Source organism: Cydia strobilella, chromosome 17, assembly GCF_947568885.1.
Source record: "Cydia strobilella chromosome 17, ilCydStro3.1, whole genome shotgun sequence".
Lineage (NCBI taxonomy): Eukaryota > Metazoa > Arthropoda > Insecta > Lepidoptera > Tortricidae > Cydia > Cydia strobilella.
In genome coordinates this window covers 14696273-14720398 of record NC_086057.1, presented here as the reverse complement: position 1 = coordinate 14720398, position 24126 = coordinate 14696273, and the positions used below count along the sequence as shown (strand labels likewise).

The window sequence follows — 24126 nt, the reverse complement described above, 5'->3', positions numbered from 1 at the left end:
GGGAATAGAATAATTAAGTTTCACTTTAAAAATAAAAACTTCTAGAAGCATCCTTAACAAACACCCTGTACCTACCTACACGTAATCAGCTATTACGTATTCGCGATACCCTGGTCAAAGGGTAAGGAGATAACCGTAAGCCACCATAAAAACTATGGTGGATCATAGCGACCATCATTCGGTCGCCGCTGGTCCGACGGTCGTTTTCACAAAGGTATTTATACAATCCCTTTTTTGCACATTTTTTTTATGGCGAGATATTCGCGAGAATCTTACTCGATGAGGTGATATTTTTCCATTTACATAGTTACCTAACTTTTAACTATTACCTTTTTTAACTTAACAAATAATACTTAAATAACTTTTGAATATAAATTTAAAAAAAAAAAAACCTACACTATATGACAAAAATGCCTTACAATATTTTGGAAAGGAACTAAAATAATCTTCAAACTGCTGGATCAAATTTTATCAAACATAGCTAAGAACCTTCTTTTTCTTCTTCTTCCTGCCCTTATCCCACGTTATGGGGGGTCGGCACAACATGTTTTTCTCTTCCATTCTCCTCTATCTTTCGTCACCTCTAACATAGCTAAGAACCACCTTAAGGAAACTCTTTCACGTAAAAGAAACCACATTAAAGTCGGTCCATCCTGCATCCTTTGGAGAGCTACAATGCCACAGACAGACAGACAGACATTGTCGTCCCGACTCCTCTTTTTGCGTCGGGGGTTAATTATGTATGTTCCTGATAGTGCTATAATCAAGTAATTAGAAGAATGTAAACATGTAGATGAGCACACGATCAGTTTTGCTTGGACCGTTCGTCCTTATGTACGTGTTAACTGACAACGGTGATGAAGTTATATCGAAAGTGTTTTTTTGGGCCAAAATTCTTTTCGTTGTCTTGTTTCGGTTGTTTCTGACCACTTTCACGCTTCTATTTTTGTATTTTATCAAATAAATAAATAAAGTTGAGGTTGAATGCTGTTGCATGTCTTTCTAGCTGTAGATTATAATTCTCTTGAGACAAATTAAAAACTAAATTTCATACCACACACAAAGCTCCACTCCGTCAGAGTTTTGGGGACAAAAAACAAGACAATGAGAATAATTTTGACCCTTTTGTTTATAAAATAAAATCATCATCAGTTGTGATTAAATTTAAAATGTAAAATTATAATAGGTAAGTATTGGAATGTAAATTTACAAGCTCTTTCAAATGATACCACTATTTACTACACCACCATGATACCACCACTAATGATAATAAAAAAAAACTTTTATTGCCACTTGATCGAATGTGTGCTCAACGTGTAGTACTAGCAGAAATTATTTTGCAATTTACCTACTAAGGGATAATACCTACCTACGTAAATTCGAAATCATTAGAGGAAATAGCGACATACCTATAATAAGAGGACCAAGTCGTCAGAGGCATTACTACCCAATCAATTACCTTCATAGTGTCAACTTAAGGTACACATCATTTTAATCACGGACTATTATATTTTCTAAACTTACACACCACACACCTCAATTACAGCAAAATGGTGAAGCTTACTCCCGAGCAAAAGCAGTTCTGGAAAGCTACATGGCTACATCAAGGTGTCCGGCATCTTCACGGAGCGGGAGCTGGAAACCCTGTCCAAGGAGTACGACCGACTGTTCTTCTTGAAGAACAACCCTGGCATGGAGGCGGCGTGGCTCGGATCGGCTATGGAGAAGGCAACAAGCGGCGAGAATTATTCCGTAAGTAAACCTACTTACAATAAACTTGTGGCTCTGTGAGCTGTAGACCTCGCGATAAAATTGATATCTGAGCTTAAAACATGTAAAACACAAAAATACTTTACTTTACTTTAAGAGTTTTGATTCACGGTTAGTTTCACTAGACTTACATTGACCGGGATATAGACCGTGATTACCTTTTGTATTGTTTGTGAGCTCCCGATATTTCGACGCAGTTACATGCATCTACTCACACCCACGGTGTACGGGTGACACTCATGAGTCACCCGTGAACAAGATGCATGTAACTGCGTTGAAATATCGGGAGCTCACAAACAATACAAAAGGTAATCACGGTCTATATCCCGGTCAATATAGTCTAGCAAAAATACTTTGTTGAGTCATTATCACAGCGTACTCACAATAGTCTTAAGTGCCATAGACCCTAATGGCACTTAAGTCCTTTATGCAAATTTCCACCATTTTCCACCAGAAAACCTGTTCGAAAAATTTCAATTTCAAATTTCACGAGAATCGGTTGAGCGTCAACAAAAGCAGATTGCCCAAGTCAAAACGGAGACCTTCACTAACGCTTCGGTCAATAATTAGAGTCAAAAATAGTCTAACATTAGGCAGTTTAAAAATTGTATTATGGAGTACTCAAGCCCAAACTTTCAGAACCGAAAGAAAAACATACAAACTAATAACAAATTTCTCCCTTCCAGGTGCACTCCGTCCACAACCTGCAGTACCACAGCTCAATCTTCGCCAACGCTCTCCACAACGAGAACCTGCTGGATACTCTGGAAGGCGTCATGGGCACTGAAGACATCCTGCTCCATCACACCAAGGCTCACTACAAGCCACCCAGAGTAGGAGCGCCGTACCTTATGCACCAGGTGAACTTTTTTCTTCAGTCTCTTATTCTTGGTTTAGATTCTCGGCTCAAAGCTGTACACGACTAAACACGACTATTGTCAAGGCAATATTGCACTTTCTAACATTTTTAAGTACATCGGGTATATAGTTCCATGCCCGTCACTTTCCACCTATACCTACCACCTTACAGAAAACCGCAGCCAAATAACACTAAACCCTACTCATAGTGTTATGTTTCTGCCGGTGAGTAAGGTTGCAACGCGCATGTAACACTTCTGGAGTTGCAGGCGTCTTTAGGCTACGGAGACTGCTTACCATCAAGCGGGCCGTATGTTTCCCACCGACGTAGTACAAAAGATAAATAATAAACCCAGATTGTCGGCTGAGCTCGCTTTACTGCTGGCTTTTCTCCAGTATCCAGCATGTCTGTTCTTTTATAAGTACTTTTAAGCTCCTGTCAGAATTCTAACTTAAAATTTTCTTTAAAAGCACTCATCCATGATCCATGAGAACGAATTAAAGTCCCTATAGATAATAGACAGTTATACAATACACCCTATATTAGCAAAATCTCGTAATGTGGATATCTTTATATACGTTGCATCCAAGAATAATATCTGCGATAATAATATTATAAACAGCCTGTCTTAAAGGTCACGAGTGGTCACGATAACAAGATCAATGTTAATTGTCGACAAATTAATAAAGTAATCACAGACACATAATGACACTCAACATATTCAAATTCGGGCTTATGTAATCATAATCAACCATAGGTAATAGCATAGGTAAGTACAAATATTCCATCTTCTAAAAATATTTGGGTCTAAAAACAGTTTACAATACTACTACATTTACCTTTCAAGCTGTCCGACTCTGGAACTCTTTACCTGGAGGCATTAGCTCTCGTTTTCAAAAAATCACCTTTATCTTTATCCCCGTTGGGATGTTCCAAATATGAACAAGAATATTTTCCGTTGTCTCCTTTGCCATCTTTACCCATGAAAATTCCCTTGGCAAAGTCGCAGAATAAACATTTCAATTTTCACTTTCTTCCCTATAGGATTACCACTACTTCCCGTTCAAGAAGCACTCCATGGTAGCCGCCTTCATCCACATCGACAAGGCCGACCCCGAGAACGGAGGTCTCTGCATCTACCCTGGTTCACACAAACACGGACCTCTAGAAGACGTCGGCACCATTGAGAAGGGAGACGCCTACCATTACGTAGACCCTGTAAGTTTCCTTTTATATGGTGACCACAGGCCAGTGATCCTGACAAAGCTCACCATGTTGCACTTAGTTCGGCCATTCTGATTAAATCCTCGTCCCCGACTTCCATCTGTAGCCCAAATTCTAACGTGTTCATCTCCACAGAAAAAATACCCCATCGAGAAGGCAACGCCCGTAGTCGCCGAGCGCGGTGACGTGGTCATCTTCTCGTACCTGACCCTGCACGGAAGCTACCGTAACCTGTCCGACCGCCCGCGCCGCATGTACCTCATCCAGCTCATGGCGGCCGACGATGAGCCCCTCGTCCCCGGCGTACACAAGAGCTTGGGACAAGGCTGGGTGCTCCGAGGCAAGAACGACTACAAGAAAGCTGACATGGCTGAACGGTTCCTCCACTGATTGTTGATAGCAAAATCGAGTTCTTATTTATGTTATTGTTATGTTTGTTAAGACTGTAAGACTAAACTGACTTTTGAAACCAAATGTGTTTTTATTTTCGCCTTGCTTTGTCTCACGTAACATAATGTAGGGAGGTTAAAGAGGTACTTGTTTGGGCTAAAAAATAAGTGCATTCCAGTTGCCAGTGAGGTTTTGGGATTATACTGAGCAACTTTTACTGTGGTACCATGGTACCAACCTAGACATCGCGAGAAAAAATTTGGCTGTTTTATACATTTTGGCTGGTCCATTTTCTACGGGAGGGTAATTTTTTTTGTGGTTGGTCCCATAGTAAAAGTTGCTCAGTATAATCTAGGGTTTGCAATCCGGATCCGAAATGTATGAAATTATCCGGATCTGGATCCGGATCCGCGGATCTTCCCGTACATTTCGGATCCGTCGTGCAAACCCTAGTACAATCCCAAATCCTCCCTGGCAACGGGAATGCACTTATTTTTTAGCCATCCTGTATACAAGAGAGTAGTTACAAGTTAGGAAAATTAAAATGTCAAAAGTACCATTTGATTATAAAATAGTAGCTTCACTATAACTGGCATGATTAAATTGCATTGGTCAACGAAATGAAAGTTTTGTGGAACAAGTTCAGTCACATACGTATTAGTCCGGAATGTCCGGATGAGGGAAGATCGCGCAGTCTGGAGGGCGTAATCTGGAGTACCAATTGGACGAAGACTTCTGGACGCCCTAGGTACCGCTGGAGAGACGAACTGCAAAAAGACCTTAGCGAACTCGGCGCCGACGACTGGACAGAAACGGCTTTGGACAGAGTAGCATGGTGGTCTTTGGTGTCGGAGGCCAAGATCCACTTCGAGTCGTTGCGCCACAGCAGTTAAGTAAATAAGTTACATATACCTAAAAAAAATGGTACAACCAGAGGCCCTAAGCGAAAAACGAAATTTCTTTATCTGCAGCTCGAATACGCAGGAGCGATAGAGAGGCAGATAACGTTTTTCGATTTTTCGATGTTGGCTGTAGGGTAGACCCTTAGAGTTACTGGATAATGTACGTGGAGCCCTGCCGTGTAGTGCCATCTAAATTTCGACATCTTACACAATCTTTCGATAAAACCACAATGCGTAATAAACCGCAATAGGTTATGGGCCCAAATGTTTGTAAAGTTTTAGATATAGGTATTTTATTTACCTGTCATTGGTTCCGAAATTGAATCACAATGTGTAACAAAATAAGTATTTATTGTTTAGTTACTGGGTGGAGTACAATTTAATAATAAATTTTAGGTGGTCAAGCAAATCTTGTCAGTAGAAAAAGGCGGCAAATTTAAAAAATATAGGCGCGATGGGATATCGTCCCATAGAAAAATTTAATTTCGCGCCTTTTTCTACTGACAAGATTTGCTTGACAAACTATGTATTGAATTTAGTGCGCCTGAAAAACATGAACTTCATATTGTTACCATAAAGCTATTTAAAAATATAAGGAGATTTGCAAATAAAGCCAAGCCTCTTGTTATTCCGATTTTTATCTTTTTACATGATACTTCGATGAACCTTGATCGCATACCCAGTGAAGCAGTATTAGACTTTTTATACTACTATATATTATACTAACAAACAGCGTAAGCGGTCACCGTAGCCTATGGACGCCTATAGTCAACATTTTGTGAAGACCTAAAAAAATTTGAAAGGTATTTCTAAGAAATCTGTTTTCAAGTTTAACACAAAACAGGCTAGCAATGTCACGAGTAACGATTAAACAACTCGAACAGCGTGTTTATTTTAAATATGTTGTGAATCTTAACTGCCAAATTCGAGAATAACATGTTTTGATTTCAGAAGCATAGCGAAGTTACATCAGATCGGCGTTTATTTTCGTATGCTAGGTATGAAAAAATAAAATAGCATAACACCTACAATGACTACATTCATGTCTTGCAGGGAAAGATATAATAATTATGGTCTAAGCCTGTACATAACTATGTACTTAGTAAGCCATGCCTATCAACGATGTAAATTGATAGAGAAAATTTAAACAATTTTACCCTCCCATAGAAAATGGACCAGCCCGACCAGCCAAAATGTATGAAACAGCCAAAAAATTTTTCGCGATTTCGGGGTTGGTCCCATAGTAAAAGTTGCTCAGTATAATCCCAAAATCTCTATGGCAACAGGAATGCACATATTTTTGGCCAACCTGTATAGTATCATCAATTGAATCACCAAATAATATAAAATACAAGAAACGTGTTAATTAACGGTTTTAATTACCATTTTTAAATGCCTAAAGGGAGCTATTTGTCTCAAAAAAGTATGTACATAGGTATAGGTGGGCATGATGCTAAACAATAATAACTAGAAGAATAACTGTTTCACTGATAGCAACCGGTACGGCAACCTTCACCCGCGCCAGACCGCCAGTGCCGCGGCGTCAGCTGAGCGCGAACGACGCTATTTTATTTTTCTATTGACGTTTTTTTTAACTCGCGATGTCGCAGCAAGGCCCCGCGTTCGACGCGAACGCGATGACGCTTACGCGATGGGTGCTTGCGCAGCAGAGGACAGCGCCTGCTGCTACTGGAGATCTCACACAGCTGCTCAACTCTATACAGACGGCGGTCAAGGCCATTCAGTCGGCTGTCAGGAAAGCCGGTATTGCTAAATTGTTAGTGGTTTGCAAGTTATAGTACCATTTATTTACCTATTAGAGCAAATTTGACATGTTTTGATGTCAAATAAGTAAGCAAACCGATGACAAATCGTGACTAAACACTGTTAAAAGAGGTTATGTCACCGCTGAGGCAATTAATGTCATTCATATTAATTAGTGGCTAAAAAATAAGTGCATTCCCGTTGCCAGGGAGATTTTGGGATTATGCTGAGCAACTTTTACTATGGGACCAATCTGAAAAAAATTTTGGCTGTTTCATACATTTTGGCTGGTCCATTTTGTATGGGACGGTAATTTTTTTTTTTCGCGATTTCGTGGTTGGTCCCATAGTAAAAGTTGCTCAGTATAATCCCAAAATCTCCTTGGCAACGGGAATGCACTTATCAAGACACTGGTCAAGACATTTTATTTCTATTTGAATATTTTGGTAGGTATTGTTGACAGACCACACCCCAGCATCCGCTTTGTTATCATTTTCGATAATTAATTACCCTAATGAAGTAAGAGCAAGTAGAATGAAGTGATAACTTGGGAGATAGGTATATCTGTGTCAGTGTTTAAGAAAACTTTTCAGTACTAAGGGATATGATTTGTAATAAAGTAGGTAAACTTTTTTTTTGCTTTAATAACTTAATTTCTCGGAAGTAATTTTTAATATAGGTATTTAGATTTAAAAAATGTCCTTTGGTTAATTTGGCTTTTTCCTTCTTAAGATATAGACAACTAGCTTTTGCCCGCGACTTTTTCTAGCGTGGAGTTAGTAATTTGGGTAGCGATACCCCATACAAACTTCCACCTCCCCCCCTTTTTACCCCTTTAAAGGATGACTTCTGGGAGTAAAACTACCCTATGTCCTTCCTCGGGACTCAAACCATCTCTATACCAAATTTCAACAAAATCGGTTCAGCGGTTTAAGCGTAAAGAGGTAACAGACAGACAGACACACTTTCGCATTTATAATATTAGTATGGATTAGTGTTTATTAAAGGTACTTAAATAAGCTACATATGACCAAAATGTGACCAAAATGCACTTAAGATAAGACTGAGTACCGAAAGTAATGCATTGTATGACCTTGCAATCTCCTTATTTATAAGTAAGTACCCACGTAGACATAACATCACCTATGCCTGTTATCTAGTAGATACCTAGATATCTACCTGTTGTTTGTTAAACGAAAGACCAGCGTCAAGATACCTAAAGGTAACTACTTAATTGACATCAAACTGAAGGGAGACCTTTATGATCGCACAAACTATCGTGAGACATATTTCAAAATATTTATCAGTACGGTTTTTACTCACTATTATTTTTAGTCGCTTTTGGCGACATGTTTCGGATTCTTTGGGACTAAAAATAATAGTGAGTAAAAACCGTACTGATAAATATTTTGGAGACCTTTATGCTTTATTATTAATGAAAGTGTATACTAATTGTAAGATTTGTAAGCGTCCTTAATAAACTTATTATCTTCTTTTCTTATTAAAACCGTTGCATTTAATGATCAAGCTTGTTAGGGCTCCGTAGCCAAATGGAAAAAAACGGAATTCCCTTATGGATTCGTCATGTCTGTATGTCTGTCTGTCCGTCCGTATGTCACAGCCACTTTTTTCCGAAACTATAAGAACTATACTGTTGAAATTAGAGTTTTGAATGATTCACGGTTAGTTTCACTAGACTTATATTGACCGGGATATAGACCGTGAGTCCCCCGTGAACATGATTTACATGATGCATGTAACTGCGTCGAAATATCGGAAGCTCATAAATAATACACTAAAGGTAATCACGGTCTATATCCCGGTCAATATAAGTCTAGTATACTGTTGAAACTTGGTAAGTAGATGTATTCTGTGAACCGCATTACCGGTCTAATAACAGCTGATACTGATATCTCAGAGGCACAACGCAGGATGCAGCGCGAATTTGATGTGTTATGCAAATGGTCCCACGATGCAGGATTATCAAAACCAACATAATACCCAAGATTACAGCACACAGCAGCTCGAACCTGACCCATGCAAACACCCTTGTTTGCATGGGTCAGGTTCGAGCTGCGACTGTGAGCCCCTGGACATAGTAGAACAGCATAAATACCTTGGACTTATATAATTGACCATGTATGTATTAAGAGACTAAGAGCTGTACTCAGTAACCTGACAATACTTAAAAACAAAATGCCCTATAATACACTCCGTCTAATATACATGGCCATTGCTGACTCGGTGATAAACTATGGATCATCTAGCTATGGCAGAACCCACAAAAGTCACCTTCAGCGAATATATAGTTTACAGTTAAGAATCTTAAAATCCATTGTACCACCTCCCATACAACAAACGTGATTTTATGCCGTTTTTTGGGTAATGGTACGGAACTCTTAGTGCGCGAGTCCGACTCGCACTTGAAGATTTAATGCCTGATGTAAGTATTCGTTAAAAGTCAATAGTCATCGGCCTTATAAAAGTCCCTCCCCCCCCTAACCCATCAGCTGGCGACGCCCTTGTGTATCTATGATGGTTGTTCCCAGGCATGGCATCTCTGGAGACACGAACGTGCAGGGCGAGCAGGTCAAGAAGCTGGACTTGCTGTCCAACGACCTGTTCATCAACATGCTCAAATCCTCCTTCACCACGTGCCTGATGGTGTCTGAGGAGAATGAGAACGTCATCCAGGTACTTCATTGAGCATTACAAAACGTGCTACCTACGTACACAGCCCGCCGCCATATTTGAAGCCAGAATCCCTGACTTCTTGGCAGTGGTACGCGCGCGTATTGCTTTTTTGGGAGGGGATGCGCCGCTCGCAAAACACCATCCTCATGTCGGTGTATCGCAACATTAGTTATAGGTATGTTTAGGCACTGGCTTTCGGTGCACCAAAACGGGAACAAAAAATACTGTAATACTATTTTTCATTTCTCATGCTCTGAAAGAGGGTCATTGTTGTTCTAAAAGGTGTGCAGAAAATGATACGTGTCTGCACTAGAGCGTTTTACGTTCGAAGTACGATTTTTTTAATTTTTTTACGATAAGCAATTGAAATTTGAGTTTAAATGGATTTGTTATACAATTTCCATTCTGATATTTGACTCTCCATTCCATAAATTACGACACTTTTGCCTAAATTGTTAACTGAAAGTACCCTTAAGAAATACTATAAAAAATTATACTTAGTCATGTTTAAAAAAACAACACATGCATTTTACTTTCCTCGTATTCGAAATGAAAAGTAGAGTGTTTAACTCGGGTGAAAGGCATCATTTCGGCCTCGGACTATTGGCTAAAATACCTCGGCACAGTTGAGTGCCTTTCATCCCTTGGTTAACAATCTACTAATTAATTGTTTACTTTTATCCTTTTGGCAAACTTTTAAATTGCATGTTGATATGGGTATTATATTTTTATATTTCCTTGTCCGTTGATCTGACAAGGCATTGGCGTACTTGAACAGCTTTAACCTGATCCATACGGGGTCTTGTCTGAATCCAATCTCTTTGATTTACACGTTAACTAAAAAATAACTTGCAGGTGGAGACTGAGCGCCGAGGCAAATACATCGTCTGCTTCGACCCGTTGGACGGGTCTTCCAACATCGATTGTCTGGTGTCCGTCGGTTCTATCTTCGCTATATACAAGTAAGTCACTGAACACAAAGTCACATTTTTTCTTTTGTAAATAACTTCCTAGAAATTCATAGGTACGATCTGGAGCCGGCTCCCCCCAGAACCCGAAACCCCGGGGTTTGATCGACCTCCGGTTTGGATTCCGCACGGCTTACCATTGGGCCACTGCTGCCATTAGCGCTCAATCTAAATATCATCATCATTAACTTAAGAGTTATTCTCTTGTCGGTGGAGTATCTTCCAGAATTCCCTATCCTGCGCCAGCTCTTTGACTTTTTGATACGACACGACCCCTACTTTTTCTTTCACTTGATCTGAAAAGGTGCGTCTGGGTTTTCCTCTACCCCGCTTATGCTTCCTATCCGCCCCTCCAGGATAGTTTTAAAGAAGTATGTAGTCGTGTCGTATTAAGTGTCCAATCATTTTCCCGCGTCTATTTGCAATAGTGTTCAATAGCTCCTTTCACCCACTCGTCTTAGGACCTCCTCATTCGTTATCCAGTCTCTCCAACTAATGCCTTCCATTCGCCTCCAGCACCACATTTCAAATGCTAAATGCACAATCTAACATATCGATATCTAAAAACCCAAGGTCCAGTCAGAATATTTCGTCATGGTGACTATTGATCGTTCTTCATCATCAGCATGTGTCCATTGCTGGACCATATGCCTCTCTCGTGTGACGCCACGCCAGCACGCAAGCACGCAACTACGCTTGAGCTACAGATCTCGTCCAGGCCAGGCTACGCCAGATGCGACTACGCGCCAAGTCTCTAGCACTTTCTAGTATCTTAACAAAAATAAAAATGTAGAACAATTAGTATATTTGTGCTCATTCGGTTGTGTCTATGTTTGTGACTTGTGTATTATTCATTAAGTTACAGTATGCTTAATGGAACTAATGCCTACGGCCTACATAAGCCTTGTAAGGTCTGATTTTAGTACTTAAACGTTCCAGGAAGCATTCAGACGGCGAGCCATCAGTGGCGGACGCGCTCCGCCCCGGCCGGGAGCTCGTCGCGGCTGGCTATGCACTGTACGGCTCTGCTACCATGATGGTGCTATCGTTGGGTACCGGCAGAGGCGCCCATGGCTTCATGTATGATCCTAGCATTGGGGAGTTCATCCTGACTGATCCTTCAATGAAGATTCCGGAGAAGGGGAACATTTATTCTATAAATGAAGGTTAGTTTTTTGTATTCTGCAACGTATTTCTCTTAGTAGTCACAGGCCGTCTACGGCGAACCATAAGGCTTTGCTACCAAGACGGTGTTATCGTTGGGTACCGGCAGAGGCTTCATGTGTGATCCAAGCATAGGAGAGTTTATATTGACTGATCCTTCTATGAAGATACCTGAGAAGGGGAACATTTACGTTCGCCTTGCCTTCTTTACTTACTGTTTGATATGGTAGCGAGTGAAGTGACACACACACGGGTGACAAGATATTCTGAATCCGAGCATGAAACAACGATTATGTCTGACACTGACTTCAAAAATGCCGTGGACCAGAATACTAGGATCTCTCGTCTCTCTTTAACTTACCATTTATCCCAGTGGATCTTCAGCTGAGACCATTCAGTCATTTCTCGCAACGTCCAGACACATGTAGACATGACGGTTCTCGCAAAACGTGGCCGTACCAGCGCCTAATAGTTAGCTATGTCACTATCACACGACCACGGGCTCTAACAATGACCAACTATTCCAGGTTACGCCGCCGAATGGGAGCCAGGCCTAAAGAAGTACGTAGAAGAGAAGAAGAGCCCCAAAAGTGGGAAGGCGTACGGTGCGCGCTACGTCGGGTCCATGGTGGCCGACGTACACCGCACCATCAAGTACGGCGGCATCTTCATGTATCCTGCCACCAAGTCTGCGCCCAATGGGAAGGTAAAATGACAATATATTCGCAGAAAGTCTTGATGTTTTACTAAAATCTGGAAATATTCACTATACCTAACCCGGGCCTCAATCTTTCTCCATACCAAATTTCATCTAAATCGGTTCATCGGTGTAAACGTGAAGGGGTATCAGACAGTTACATTCGCATTTTATAAGATTAGTAAGATTATCGTTATTTTTCTCTCTTAAACAACTGGTAACTAGAGCTTGAAATTTTGCCCCCTTTAAATTGGGTATTTTCCATAATTTTAATAACAAAACTTCCGTGAGACAGACTTATTATATTTAATATTTTCCATAATTAAAAAAATACACTTCCAAGATGTCCGGGTTAGCGTTGTTAACTAATCCAAACTACTATAACTATTCCAAATTTCAAATCGATAGCTTAAGTAGTTCTCGGGATATTTAGCAATGTGACAGACAGACGGACGGACGGACCGGACGGACAGTCGCACCATAAGGGGACGCTATTTATTGAAAAGGATCCATCCTCTAAAATTTGCCATTTAAATCTATGACTTTTCGTTTTGACAGAAAGTTTAAATTCTATTGACAGTTTTTTGTGGATTGGATCCTTTTCCCTAAATGAAGTCCATGGGTTCCTTTTGTACCTTTTCGGTACGGAACCCTTAAAGCGGGTAGTCTATCTCGCGGGCAAGATACTGTCACGCCACTCCTGGTCTGTATCTGTATAACTTGGTGGTAATCGAAACTACTTAATCCTGTTATTTGATTTTAAACCTTAACTTCATTAACATAAGTCTCTATTTCCAGCTGCGTCTCCTGTACGAATGCAACCCGATGTCGTTCATCGTGTCGGAGGCGGGCGGCGTGGCCAGCAACGGGAAGATCCCTATCCTGGACATCGAACCCGCGGCCATACACCAGCGCGCCCCGTGCTATCTCGGCTCCAAGAAGGACGTAGAGGAACTGCTCAAGCATTTCAAGTGATTTTGTGTATTTACAAAATGGCCAGTTTTCGAATAGAAAAATTTCGAAAATGTTTGACAGTTTTCTTGGAAAAATTCTTAAATAATTTTAGTGAATTTTGCTATGATTCTGAAATTTTTCTTGCAAATTGACCATTTATTTTTGCTTTTATAAACTGATCTACAGAATAAAATTAAGAATAAAGACTGAAAATATACGATATGTACCGTACTATAGTTCTGATTCCAAATCTTTTTAGGGTTCCGTACCCAAAGGGTAAAAACGGGACCCTATTACTAAGACTCCGCTGTCCGTCTGTCTGTCACCAGGCTGTATCTCATGAACCGTGATAGCTAGACAGTTAAAATTTTCACAGATGATGTATTTCTGTTGCCGCTATAACAACAAATACTAAAAACAGAATAATATAAATATTTAAATGGGGCTCCCATACAACAAACGTGATTTTTTTGCTGTTATCTTTCGTAATGGTACGGAACCCTACGTGCGCGAGTCCGACTCGCACTTGGCCAGTTTTTTTTTGTTTATGTATTAAGATAGAAAAAGGCCTTTTTCTTTAAGGACTTTAGCTCCCGCTGCACATGCCTGAAACAGCACGCTTATTGAGCAAGTGTGATGAAAAATTATAAATATTGATGGTGATTTGTAAACTGCCCGGAAAAAAAAACAGGATTTAAACCTTAGTCTTTTATTTTATATACAGGAAATATGCTTCCTCTTATCTTACCAGAAATTCACTTATTCTATTTAGTAAATCAATAAAACATAACAGTCTATATTAAAACACAATATATCATAGACTGTCAATTTGTAATAAATAGGATTGTAATAATAATTTTAGTTTATGCTCCAGAACATAATAAGCAACTTTATGTCGTCTACGTACGACTTAAAATCGAACTTTACGAACATGAAAAGTAAAAATGAGCGTTTCTTTTTTTTTTGCCATTTTTTTAAGTGACCGTTTTTGCCACTCTTGTGTTATTTCTAGTCAGGATCACTAGCCCTTTTTATCCTTATAGGAGGAAAAAAGTGTCTGAAAATTTCCATACATATTTCAAACTTTCCTTTTAGTTACCGCAGTTAGCGCCATACAAAGTATATGGGGAAATGGTAACACAATAGGAAAAAACCTTGGGACATTTTTTTATCCCATTAGGATTATTTAGGATCGAATGAGCTCGTTATTCTGAGTAGAAATAACACAAAAGTTGCAAAAAAGGTCACATCAAAAAAAATGGCAAAAAAAGAAACGCTCAAATAACTATTGTTTGTGGCCCGTCCGTACTGCGGTACGATAAAAAAGTGTGCGAGAGAGCAGTCAAACAAATTTTTTACAAGAACGCCAACGTGACAAATACCTAATATGGTAAATTTGCGTAAGTGAGACACAATGCTATTTCGGACTGTTTTCTCTATTTAATGTCTTGCTCGGTGATAAGGTTATATTTAGAAATAAACTAAAAGTGGAAAAATCACTGTTTTGGGTGGGACTTGAACCCACGACCACTGGATCACTAGTACAGTGCTCTACCATCTGAGCCACCAAGACCGTACCCAATGCAGTGAATATTTCCACCATACATTAGCCATTAGCAAAGATAGATATAACCGTAATAGATGGATACAGTCTAAGGAAAAAACGTGCCTCGAAAATCACGAAAATTTGATTCTCGATCAGATGGCGCCACTAGTTTTGGCCTACTCTCGTATAGAGGGCGTTGACGGTTTCGTTTGTTATATATAATTTTAACGCATATCAGTGAAAGAACATGGGTCAAAATCATATAAAAATAATTAATGCAAATAAAAAATCATTTATCCATATTTAAATACATTTTAACGTATTTTTATAAATCTTCATTTTTAGTTTTAAAGTATGTCGATAGATGGCAGTGAATTTACAGTGGTTACAAAATTTACTATGACAGTACCGCTCTATCTTATTATATCCTCTTTGGCCATTAGGGATGCTATAGCGACATCTACCGTAAGAGTGTTACACTTCTTCTTGGCGGCTCAGATGGTAGAGCACTGTACTAGTGATCCAGTGGTCACGGGTTCAAGTCCCACCCAGACAGTGAATTTTTCCACTTTTAATTTATTTCTAAGCTTAATAGCATCGTTCGCAGACATTTCTGCTTGATACAAAATTAATTAAGGTTTTATTTAGTTTAGCAAAAGTAGCCCACTTTAGATAAAATTAAATCCATGTTGGTGCTAACCTAGGTAGTCTAAGCCGTGAGCGCGACGAACTGGTGGAACACGTCGAGGATGTGGGGGTCGAGGTCCTGCGTGAACAGCAATGTTTCCAGCGTGCTGCTGTACTTCTGCACCTGCTCGTGGTGCTGCGGACAAAGGTTACGTTATAAATACCTATAGATAGATAGGGTTTATTCGTGGCAAAAAAGAGGAAAACACATACATAGGTAACACAACATAAATAATATAAGCCACGAAATGGTCCCGACTCAGCATGGTGCTAGCCTGGCTCCCCAGCCATATAGGGTATTTACCTGTATTTAAATAGCTATTTATGCAACAAGTGCGGAAATCATCTTTACGCACGCGTATCATACAATGTTTTACTATGCATTGTGCGAGTAATTAAAAAAACATATCATGGCAAATAAGTTTAATTATTAAAAAATTGAAAACAAAAAGCACTAGTGCGAAAAAGTGCTCTATTCCGCACTAGTGTGAGAAAGTAGCGCCATATGTACTGTAAAAAAAATGCGGCTAATTTTGCCGACTAGCCGCCGACTATAAATGTGGCCGGATAGTCGGCTTTCCCGACTAGTCGGTACATCCCTAATAATTATTGAATCTGCTCACAAACTTTCACGAGAATTGGTTGAGGAATGCGACCTGTAGAGGAGAACATCCTGACATTTCTGGACGAAAGCATTTTTGTCCAAGCTGAAACGGAGACCTTCGCTCCTCTCGGTCAATAAACACTCACAGCGAGGAACACCTGCCGCAGGCGGCCCACGGTGCTCCGGTACCAGCCCGTGTTGGGGTCGCGCGCGTCCGTGTCGCACCGCACCAAGTGCTCGGACAGGATCATGATGAACCGCTGGAACACGATCAGGAACAGACGCTTCTGGTCCATGTGGGCCGCCTCCAGACGCTCTTCCATGCGCTCAACTGCCTGCAAATTTAGATTACATATTTTTTTTTATTGATAATGGGAAACAAACAGCGAAAAATGACACATATAGATAATTACACTTAAATACATACACTACTGAAATTAAACAATTATGGTTGCTCAGACAAGACTTGTTTGTACAATTCAATTAAACTATCTCTGGGTCTAGTGCTAAAGAACTAAACAATGCGAATTTGAAACCACAAACGTGACATGCATTAATTTAACTTAATTTTTTTAAAGCTATATTTAGATACTAGGCCTCTGAAAATGGCCAGGTTTTGCAATTTTTAGTTGCGTCCATTGGGAATAAATATAAATAAATAAATATTATAGGACATTCTTACACAGTTTGACCAATTCCCACAGTAAGCTCAAGAAGGCTTGTGTTGCGGGTACTCAGACAACGATATATTATACCTGTAATATACAAATACATAGAAAACACCCAAGACTCAGGAACAAATATCTGTGCTCATCACACAAATAAATGCCCTTAGCGGGATTCGAACCCAGAACCATCGGCTTCACAGGCAGGGTCACTACCCACTAGGCCAGACCAGTCGGAATGCGTTGAAAACAAAAATAAGAAACTCTGAGAAGTGTGTACATACAGTTCTGAAATCATAGAAAACTGGCGACCCGCCCTGGCTTCGCACGGGTTACAAAAAATTTAACAAATTTTACACCTTACCCTTCATAAAGAATCACTCTATTGAAAGATAAAAACCGTATGAAAATCCGTTCGGTAGTTTTTCAGTTTATTGCGAACAAAAAGGATCAGTGTACAACGGATCCAACAACCACTGTTTCATCACTCCTTCTTCCTGGACTCCTACAGTCCAAAGAGAAGAAATACATTTATTGTTTGAACTTAAAGGTTACCTCTTCAGTGGGCTTGTCCTGATCTTTCTTCTTCTTGCTGGTGCCCTCGTCTTCAGAATCCGAGCTGGAGGAGTCAGCCCTCGCCAGCTCCGCGCGAGCGTCCTGCAGTTCGCGACCTGGAAATAATATAATAGGGATGTTGAAATTTTTTTAGAACTGTTTTAATTTTCTCGTGTCATACTCGTGAACGGGTGCTGTTTGTGGAGACCGGTCTGTTTAAGTTCACACGGGCTTCATTTTACCTATGTAACTTTACTTTTGAGTGGTATTAACGTGAGGCACTTCATTCGGTTCTTGTCTGTTTGTCTGATTTAATATCTTGTTTTTTATTAATTATATAACAATTCAAGTCTTGGAGACCCTTTACATCTCAGGATAATTTGATGATCTTTTTTATTATTATATACATTTTATCTCTGACACCTAGAGACTTTTACATCTCTAAACAATTTTAGTACTTCTGTTATTTGTATAGTTATTATTAGTGTTTTTTCTTGTGTAATTTAACATTTATATTTACGTAATTGTTTTTTGTAATTTTGGATTAATTTTATTGTTTGTAAAAATTTACATGTAAAAGTGCCCCTGTGGCCTATTTGCTGAATAAATGCTTGATGTTTATACACGTAATTATTACAAAAAAAAATCGACTTTAATTCGAGTGTAACAAGCTCTAACTCCAGAAGATTCGGTTAAAGGAAAGCCATAGGCGATCTACGGTCCCTAGACAAATAGTCTTGCCGTACTCACTGAGTTTGGAGACGTGTTTGTTCATCTTGTCAATAGTAAGATGCAAGATCTCCCACAGCTGCGCTCCCGTGAAGTACGGCGCCATCTCCTTAGAGAACAGCCACGTGGCCACGGCGCTGCACTCCACTATCTGCGTCTTCAGCATCTTGTCCACCAGAACACAGACCATTTGAGGGTGGCGCTGCCAGAGCTCCCACACGTTGCGGAGGATGCAGATTTGGGCCTCCTCGGATTCGGCGAGAATCTGTGAGAAATACAGGCGATTGATAATGTGACACTTTAAACTCTCGAACAAAAAAAAATTAAAAAAAATGAAATTAAATCGCGTTAGACCCGGTAATTACATTAATTATGATTGATAATGTGCTTAATGAAAATCATCTTTGACCAGTAGGTATGTGTCGTTTCCAAGCAAAAAGTCCCTTTTTGTCGCTTGGCATAAGGACGCTTTGACAGGTTATTCGTATAAATATACAAGCAAATCTCGTACTTATGGTAAGCGACAAAGTGTGACCTTTGACTAGACTTCGACACATATTTATTCTAGAATTCTAGGGTTTGTTTTTTTTTAAGTTTTAAACTCATTTATTATGGACATTATGGACTTTCTCCTACTCGTCTTAACGTACAGGAAATAGTTATTGTTATGGGATCGAAATGGATATATAGTTGGTTAAAATTTTATGAAATTGAATATAACACCAAAGCTATGTGAGATGGCCTGCGCTGCCGACGGCTGCTCACTTTATGTAAAGGTTTGAGCACCTTTTACGTAAACGTCCCTTGATGACTGATTTCCCCTCATGGGTCACCAAAGAAAACACACCTTAAAGACGTAATGAAACTTCGATATAGCAGCAAAGCTATGAGAAATGCTCTTGCTGCCCATCAAGTTAAGTAGTGTCTGGACAAACACGTCGATCGTGAGCGGGTTGTGTGGCGCGGCCTGCGCTGCCGAGGGTTGATCGCCCTCGCGTAGGGGGTTCGAGAGCTCTCGGAGAACGTTTAGGGCTTCGTTGGACACTTTTGACGGACCTACAGGTGTTTTTTTTTTAGATTTGCTTTCTTGACTAAGAGTCAAAAGGGCCACCAAAGAAAACTCACCTTAAAAACGTAATGGAACTTAGATATAGCAGCAAAGCTATGAGAAATGCTCTTGCTGCCCAAGTTAAGTAGTGTCTGGACAAACACGTCGATCTTGAGCGGGTTGTGTGGCGCGGCCTGCGCTGCCGAGGGTTGATCGCCCTCGCGTAGGGGGTTCGAGAGCTCTCGGAGAACGTTTAGGGCTTCGTTGGACACTTTTGACGGACCTACAGGTGTTTTTTTTAGATTTGCTTTCTTGACTAAGAGTCAAAAGGGCCACCAAAGAAAACTCACCTTAAAAACGTAATGAAACTTAGATATAGCAGCAAAGCTATGAGAAATGCTCTTGCTGCCCAAGTTAAGTAGTGTCTGGACAAACACGTCGATCTTGAGCGGGTTGTGCGGCGCGGCTTGCGCTGCCGAGGGTTGTTCGCCCTCTCGTAGGGGGTTCGGGAGCTCCCGTAGAACGTTTAGGGCTTCTTCAGGGGTGCACTTGTTGCGGACGCAGACTACCAGCTGGTGGGCTGCTTCGGTGCCGGGGAGAGATGCTGAAACAAACAGAGAAATGTTTAAAAGCCGTCTAATTATTGTATGTACTAAAATGTAGTAGTAAATGACGTTTAAATGACCAACCCGATATAAAGGCAATCAAAGGCTATGAGGGAGATAGAGCGCAAAAGTCGCACTTAAATGTCTAAGGGCGAGTTGCACCATCCACAATTAGCGGACTGATCAACGTCACTCAGCAGAGAACCATGAAAATTCCCATACAATAAAACTTAGCGAACGCTTTAACGCTGACGGAGGGTCTGGTGCAACCGACCCTAAATGAGACATTAATGATCACAAAATTAAACTTGTAATTAATAAAGATCGGTGATAAGATTTAGAATCATTTATCATTTATTGCATGTCACAAACCAGTTATAAGGTGGTACTTATTATTGGGTTAGTTTAAGTGACGCCCTGTATGGACACAGCAACATTTTTATTTATTTTATTTATTTAATAAATCTTACAGCTATCCTTACAGTTTCCCAATGCGATAGCGACATAAACTTATTATACTACGGTTTCCTTAAAACTACAAACTTAACAATTAAAACATTTAAAATTTTCATTACATATTATAAGATCATTTTTTTCATCATATTTTTCGTTAAAGTAGTCTTTCACACTAATATTAAAGCACTTAGACTTAGGTGCTCGACAAAAGGAAAAAAAAGCTTACCATTTTCGAGATCAATGAAACTCCTCTAGTTTCATTCTTATTTCTACATCCGGGCATTGAGTGGAGGTTAGAGTGGCATGTCATATAGGTGCACTTTTCTGGGGTCCTAGCCAAGATGCCAAACGTTTGAGCCGTAGCGAACGAAACGCTAATATCTCTGTCGCAATCATATTGTAGTGATAGAGATATATTACCGTTTCGTTCGCTACGGCGCAAACGATTGGCATCTTCGCAAGGCCCTCTGTTAATCAACTATGTTCTAACAGCAACACACTTTGAACATTAGTAGATCTTATGTCATCGCAATAGAGTTTACATCTGCTCAGCCAACTGTGTCAACGATGGTACGTCTCCTAAGCGCGATGGCGCAAAAATTCCCGCGCATAAAAGTCCAATGAGACATAACGCAACGTCGTAATTAATGTAGATGTGCGATAAGATGCACAATACGTTGGGCAACTAGTGTGGGAACGAGACAAGTGCTAAGTATCTGGTTTAGTGTCAATTCGACCAGGGAATAGTTTTGTTCTAAGATTAATTTTATTAGTCCACTTCAACTTCAAACTTCAACTTCAAAAATCGTTTTCGTTCAAAAACCACACAATCTTGACGATCTCGGAATATGAATAGTTTCCTATCTACTTCTAACAACAATATTGATGAACCGGGTAGCTTTTTAGGGTTCCGTACCCAAAGGGTAAAAACGGGACCCTATTACTAAGACTCCGGTGTCCGTCTGTCTGTCTGTCACCAGGCTGTATCTCATGAACCGTGATAGCTAAACAGTTGAAATTTTCACAGATGATGTATTTCTGTTGCTGCTATAACAACAAATACTAAAAAGTACGGAGCCCACGGTGCGCGAGTCCGACTCGCACTTGTCCGGTTTTTTTTCCTCAACTATAACTGCATAAAAGGTATTTTAGATTGTGATCAAAGACATAATATATTGTATGTTTAACAATTAACATTTAAACAGTCTTTACGTATTTACAACTATATGTATCTGGCGTTTGCGGCTGCGAACGTGTATTCAATGAGAGAGATTAGAATTTTATAGTTTAAATCTAATACTTTTACAATTTATATGCATCGAAAATCATTTTTGACAACATTTCAAGCTAACATAATCACATTTTAATTATAGTACATTTTATTGAAACATACATACATGGTAATAAATATAATATGTATGATAACATTGATAAGTTGATAATATTTGTACTAGATGCTATATTATTTTACTTTTCATCAATTTAAATATAATTATTAGTCATTGAACATACTTAGCGGCCTTTCTTTATCTTTTAAAATTTATGATTATTTCAGTATTTGGAGATACAATATTAATTAAAAAACCGGCCAAGTGCGAGTCGGACTCGCGCACCGAGGGTTCCGTACTTTTTAGTATTTGTTGATATAGCGGCAACAGAAATACATCATCTGTGAAAATTTCAACTGTCTAGCTATCACGGTTTAAGAGACACAGCCTGGTGACAGACAGACAGACCGACAGACGAACAGACGGACAGCGGAGTCTTAGTAATAGGGTCCCGTTTTTACCCTTTGGGTACGGAACCCTAAAAATTATAATGTTAAGTTTCCTTTTAAAATGTTGGTGCCCAAGAGGCCTTATTGCAGGCACCAAACGACTTATTTGTTATCTTTGGGTCCAAATCAATTCAATTAAAAGCAACCATGTGTGAACAGATACAGTATCTGAGAGTATCGTACGTAAATCGTATTTCATCACTAAACTTACCGGTCTAACGCCTCCAGCGGATAACGATGAAATCTATTGCAGATGAAATCCATTCTAAATGCTTTGGTATATTGAGTTTGTGTGATTATATCATTTGATAGCTGTGTTCATTTTTATTTTGTTTTGTTTTCATTTCGTCAAATATTGATAAAATTTGGTAATATTGAGCTCCTCATTTTATAAATCAAGGGAAGATTTTGGAACACTTGGTAAAACTGGGCTTACATTGTAGATATGTATAGAATAGAGAACTCTATCTATTCACCAAGTTTTATCGAAATCTGACGAAAGAAAAAACAACAGTCAAATATAACTCGGCCCAAGTAGAGTCCGTCCAGCTAGCTCTTAATATTTCAGCGCATTAAGAACAATGGGACAATTGGGACATCTTTGAGTGAGTTTCATGCACTCGTATAGTGTACAGTCGAAGGCAACAATATCGATCCAGACAAATGGCTCAAAAATATGTGAACACGACTTTATTGTCTAAGGTGTAAGAGCGTACACATATTTTTGAAACTGGGAATGTATATACAGGGTGTCCTTAGCCATTGGACAAAGCCGAAATGTATGATGTATGTGTGTGATGCATTAGGGTATTTAGAATCAGTGTACCGAGTATCATAACAACCGGTGTAGCGGTTACGAAGAAATTAACAAATTACGATTTTTTAATTTGGAGAAGCCTGTATGTGTTAATAGCTCCTGAGGTAATAAATAGTATGAAACGTTCTTCGACCTTATTGATTATCTTTTTTATTTATATTTATTATTTATCATCATTGCCGCACATTTTCGAACAAGTTGTCAAAAACACGGCCAATGATTTATACAGTATGTTTATTTTTGTTGTCGATCATTGGAATTAATTTTTGTTTGGCAATTTTTTTTTCTTTCGTTCTAATTAAAAAAATATTAACGTTAGAGCATTCCTGAGAAGTAACCCTACGTGGGATTTCAGGGTTTGTCCAATGGCTAAGGTCACCCTGTATATTTTATGCTCTTAACTGTTGAATTACGTACGGCCAAGGTATTTGATTTGATATGATCCTTATACCATCCAATCCAATTCAGATCAACACAATTAGGAAATATGTAATGATGATTTCATTAAGGAAAGCGGACAATTGTCTATCTCTATTCAAGCATATCTCTACGCATGTTACATGCATCTATACATTCTAATATTAGCGAATATTTGTTATTTATTACTATACAACCAAAACCATGATGAGTGATAATGAACCTTAAAATGTTGTATATAAAGTTGTAAATTGGTTGTTGAATAGTGTTGCAAGAGGGAATGTATAATTGTATATGTATATGCGTTCCGCGTGCGACAGGGACATGATGAAGAATTGGTAAAGATTATTTTTTTTAGAACTCAAGGTTCTGCAGATTTTTTTTCGATGATAATAACTCGTCTCAGTTCATCTCAAAAACGAATTTCTAAATCAAATCTCAATCTATGTAACTAAGTTTTAGAAAAATTATACGTATGAAAATCATCGCCTGGTACCCATAGTGTGTATTTACAGGAAGCGATGCTTAGTTTGGGCCTATCTGTGTAAGTGTCTCGAAATATGCATTTTTTAAATATGTATTTTATCCTTGGGATTAGGTATTTATCTACTACCTATCAAGCAAACTTAAGAAAATGAGAAAAAATAACATGGTAGAGTAAGAAAGAGTACCTATTATCGAATTTAAACTGTCGTTATAGTCATAATATATGTATTTTAACTTACGTATTTTTACGCATTTGAAACAATCTCACCAAGGGGGAGGAGGGTTTAAAAATCATCAAAAACCCCTCACGTGTTTAATGGACGCCCCCTTACTTGTTTTCAGTAAGAC

At 39.3% G+C, this 24126-nt stretch overlaps 3 protein-coding genes, 1 long non-coding RNA gene and 1 other non-coding gene across 6 annotated transcripts in view; 2 read left to right on the top strand and 3 right to left on the bottom strand.

Annotated features, from left to right (window-relative positions):
• The window catches only part of LOC134748928 (uncharacterized), a 448425-nt gene that overhangs the window by 10748 nt on the left and 413551 nt on the right, over window positions 1-24126 (bottom strand). The gene's annotated exons all lie outside the window — the stretch shown is intronic.
• On the top strand, window positions 173-4317 carry LOC134748760 (probable alpha-ketoglutarate-dependent hypophosphite dioxygenase). 2 transcript variants are annotated; one of them, XM_063683537.1, is made up of 6 exons: window positions 838-854; window positions 1153-1186; window positions 1547-1752; window positions 2457-2630; window positions 3674-3847; window positions 3989-4317. In XM_063683537.1, exons 3-6 carry the CDS (start codon window positions 1693-1695, stop codon window positions 4241-4243), a joined length of 663 nt encoding a protein of 220 aa, XP_063539607.1. In that variant the 5' UTR covers window positions 838-854; window positions 1153-1186; window positions 1547-1692; the 3' UTR covers window positions 4244-4317. The 2 variants fall into 2 exon arrangements, with proteins under 2 accessions (XP_063539608.1, XP_063539607.1); XM_063683538.1 differs by lacking the exons at window positions 838-854; window positions 1153-1186 and adding an exon at window positions 173-214.
• Window positions 6688-24126, top strand: part of LOC134748914 (fructose-1,6-bisphosphatase 1) — a 31633-nt gene continuing 14194 nt past the window's right edge. The window contains exons 1-6 of the mRNA XM_063683786.1: window positions 6688-6922; window positions 9459-9603; window positions 10459-10565; window positions 11511-11737; window positions 12263-12441; window positions 13231-13411. Coding sequence (XP_063539856.1) covers window positions 6747-6922; window positions 9459-9603; window positions 10459-10565; window positions 11511-11737; window positions 12263-12441; window positions 13231-13407 — 1011 coding nt within the window. The 5' untranslated portion in view covers window positions 6688-6746 and the 3' untranslated portion in view covers window positions 13408-13411. The remainder of the gene's footprint in view (window positions 6923-9458; window positions 9604-10458; window positions 10566-11510; window positions 11738-12262; window positions 12442-13230; window positions 13412-24126) is intronic.
• On the bottom strand, window positions 14887-14959 carry Trnat-agu (transfer RNA threonine (anticodon AGU)). The gene has a single exon. It is a non-coding gene; the product is annotated as a tRNA-Thr (tRNA).
• The window catches only part of LOC134748922 (nuclear cap-binding protein subunit 1), a 42692-nt gene continuing 33855 nt past the window's right edge, over window positions 15290-24126 (bottom strand). Inside the window, exons 6-10 of the mRNA XM_063683794.1 lie at window positions 19571-19824; window positions 18194-18437; window positions 17444-17559; window positions 16370-16558; window positions 15290-15755 (exon numbers count right to left, since the gene is read on the bottom strand). Of these exons, the coding sequence (XP_063539864.1) occupies window positions 15642-15755; window positions 16370-16558; window positions 17444-17559; window positions 18194-18437; window positions 19571-19824 (917 nt within the window). The 3' untranslated portion in view covers window positions 15290-15641. The remainder of the gene's footprint in view (window positions 15756-16369; window positions 16559-17443; window positions 17560-18193; window positions 18438-19570; window positions 19825-24126) is intronic.

Coding starts and splice junctions, on each gene's coding strand:
- LOC134748760 (XM_063683538.1), top strand. CDS start 1,693: ATGGAGGCGGCGTGGCTCGGATCGGCTATGGAGAAGGCAACAAGCGGC. Junction 1,753..2,456: donor CAAGCGGCGAGAATTATTCC/GTAAGTAAACCT, acceptor TCTCCCTTCCAG/GTGCACTCCGTCCACAACCT. Junction 3,848..3,988: donor CCTACCATTACGTAGACCCT/GTAAGTTTCCTT, acceptor TCATCTCCACAG/AAAAAATACCCCATCGAGAA.